General features: G+C 36.3%; 1 protein-coding gene across 1 annotated transcript; it reads right to left on the reverse strand.

Moving 5' to 3' along the window:
- Window positions 1-1,163: 1,163 nt before the first annotated feature.
- On the reverse strand, window positions 1,164-2,192 carry LOC136968695 (uncharacterized). The gene has a single exon (XM_067262704.1). It carries the CDS (start codon window positions 2,190-2,192, stop codon window positions 1,164-1,166), a length of 1,029 nt encoding a protein of 342 aa, XP_067118805.1.
- Window positions 2,193-3,074: the final 882 nt, after the last annotated feature.

A 3,074-nucleotide genomic window follows, 5' to 3' on the forward strand; every position in this document is an offset into this window, starting at 1 on the left:
TTCGAATGATCTATCTATCCGCGTATCAGTTTATTCCCTTTTATTATAGGGTGTGTTTTTTTACGTACGTACATGGATTAGGCCAATCCAGTAGACTGACCGAACCCATGCAGTGAGAAACGAGATCCGATTTATCCGGAACAAACCACTCACGAAAATTTCTGAGGTTTCAAGACCCGGACTCGAACCCGAATCTTCCAGGCGGAAGATTCGGGCATTCATCTATTAAGGTTAATAGAGGAATGGCTTAGGCATTTTTGAGCCATGAGGAATGGCGGGCTGGCCTCGTGGAGTTTTCCTGGTTTTTTCCACTCTAACGCCTGAGTAGGGGCCAGTTACCCTTAAAAAGACCTCCCGGAAGGCAAATCGCCCAAGCGTTGCGTTACCGTAACTTAATAGCGAGGTTGAGGCCGAAGTTTTAAACCCGAAAACGTGTACGTCGGACGTTCAGCGCCGCTTTCCTGTAAGCCTAGAAGTTTGACAATGGCGTTTGGAATGTCGAGCATGATTCCACTGATTTTCCAAACGCCATTGTCAAACTTCTAGGCTTACAGGAAAGCGGCGCTGAACGTCCGACGTACACGTTTTCGGGTTTAAAACTTCGGCCTCAACCTCGCTAATAAACAAATTGAACGTATAAATAAATATCAATTGTTATATTTGTGTTAATTATCTTGTGATAGATAAGGAAACTATATTGCTTCCTATCTACATTAATGTGTTTAATTAGTAAGTTAATTTATATAGATAATTGAAAGAGTAATCAAAATTTATAACAGTATATTTTTCTTATAAATACAAATCAATTAAAATGCAAATATTTATATTTTTGCTGACATTTCATTTATTTATTTTTAAATTGTTAAGTTTAATAATTTTTACATACAACAATAATTTTAATTTTTACATTTTTACACAATTTTCACTAATTTAAATAAGAAAATTATAAACGTTAATAAATTAAATATTTAGGTTTTAATTAAAGGAATTATAATAATTAGATATATTTTCAAGAAATAAACTATTTCAGAAGATTTTCAAGTTTGTTGAAATATTCAGCCTAAGAACAATACAGTTTTTGGACACTCAAAAATTTATAAAATTCGAATTTAAACAATTTTTAAATGGTGCTATATTTTAGCATTATTTTTTACCTTTGCTAATCAGTCTTCGAGAAGATTTAAGTATTTCTGAATAAACAAAGGCAAAGGAAGCTTCGGTATTCCACCAGGAAGTTGCCAATTTTCATTGAGAACGTTTCTTATCGTACATCTCGCAAAGTGTTTCAACGGGCACGGCTCCAAATAATGACGGCGTAACGATGCCAGAACACCCGCATCCATCAGTTTGTACATAAAATGTCTATTTCTTTCGTTATCGGCCTGATAAATAATCAACTCGATCGATCGCTTTTGCAATTGACCCGAAGCTCTCAACAGGAACCTCAAGCAACTCAATATTTTGCGAGAATTGTCGTTGTCCAAAGCCGCATCGAGATCGTCGCCTACTGTTTCTCTCAGCCTCGATATAAGTTTTAACAACACGATATATAAATCCGCGGCTTCGAAATTGTCCAGGAAAGTTCTCAGTTCTTCGTATTTTGGGACGAGTCTTGCGCCGTATTGCAATAGAAGTAGTAGCAATTGGGGTTTGACGAGAATTGCAGCCAGATAGCACGGAGCCAGTCGAGACGGATATTCGATACAGCGATCGACAAAACGCGTGCCACAAAACGTCATCCTGAGTCTGTTGGCGTGGTAAAGAAAGAAAGAAACGGTGTGGTGTTCTACGAGATGGGCGTCGTGTTGTTCGGGCGTCAACAGCCACTGGCCCACAGACAACGCGTTGTTGGAGTATATGCCGGCGTGATTGAATATCATAGAGAAATGTCCTTCGGAGTGAAATATGCAATTGAGCACTTCGGCTACCAAAGACGAATCCTTGACATTCCAGTAAGTGCACACTTTGGCCATGTGGTAGACGACGAGCCTTTCGAAGTTTTTATCGGCCGAGATATTGCCGTGGATCCTCTTCCAGGAATAATACAAAGTGAGAATCTCGAGAAGAAGTTTCTCTCCCGAAAACTCTTTGATGTCGTCGGAATGGAAGGATCGATTGATTCGAGAATCTAGAGCCATAGAAATGTCGCGATTTTCGATTGTCTCTTGACGTCTTCCTCTTCGGTTTTGCATATTGTCAATTCTTTGTTGTCTTTGTTAAAAATTTTCCTTGTTGCGTTCGCTTTATTAATTCTTATTGTTTAGTCAATTGTAAATAAAAATTTTAATGAATTTGAAGAAGGAAAGCTTAGTTTTTGTTAAACAAGTGAAATGATTACTGCTATGATCTGACATGACACTCGGATATTTCATGTTATTATGACTACAAAATCGACTTTTTTACATTTTTATTTAACCTGTCGCGATACGGATTTAAGAAAGAAAAAATATAAGTTATTTTAATGCTTTCTACATTACACTAAACCCACGCTAACTCGGACTTATAGAGGTAAAGATTATTCAAGTCTATAAAAGTCCGAGTTAGCGGGTTGTGTTTTCCGTGAATGTGGATATAATCTATTACGATCAGCTCTTACGAAAGTTTTATTGAGCTTAAGTAGTTTACACTACTGAATTTATTATCACAGGAAATAAGCTTATAAAATTTTATGACAGTAATGTATACAGTCTTTGGTAACTTGCCTACTACGGTAATATAATGTACAGTGTTGCAAAGACTTCCTGATATCGAAAATATTCGTTGGTTATAATTTTTTCTATTGTCAAGAAATTTACTGTTTCGACAATTTTTTTTTCTAATTAACGAGGGTTTTTTATATTTCGTTAAAAATGTTTTTATGTACAGTACAGTACTTGGCATCACTGAAAGTAGAAGTTCGCTCGTTTACAAATATAGATTCGCATTCCCCCGAAAGCAATAAAATTGTATCAATAAAATCAATGAAAACAAGTATTTTTACAATTTATCACTATAAATTTACATAAAATACCAAATTTTGAGACCCCGCTGTGTCTGTAGCCTGGACTAAAAGGCCCTTTTGGCACCCCTTCTTT

The sequence above is a fragment of the Centruroides vittatus genome, unplaced genomic scaffold (assembly GCF_030686945.1).
Source record: "Centruroides vittatus isolate TY-2023 unplaced genomic scaffold, ASM3068694v2 contig_1506, whole genome shotgun sequence".
NCBI lineage: Eukaryota > Metazoa > Arthropoda > Arachnida > Scorpiones > Buthidae > Centruroides > Centruroides vittatus.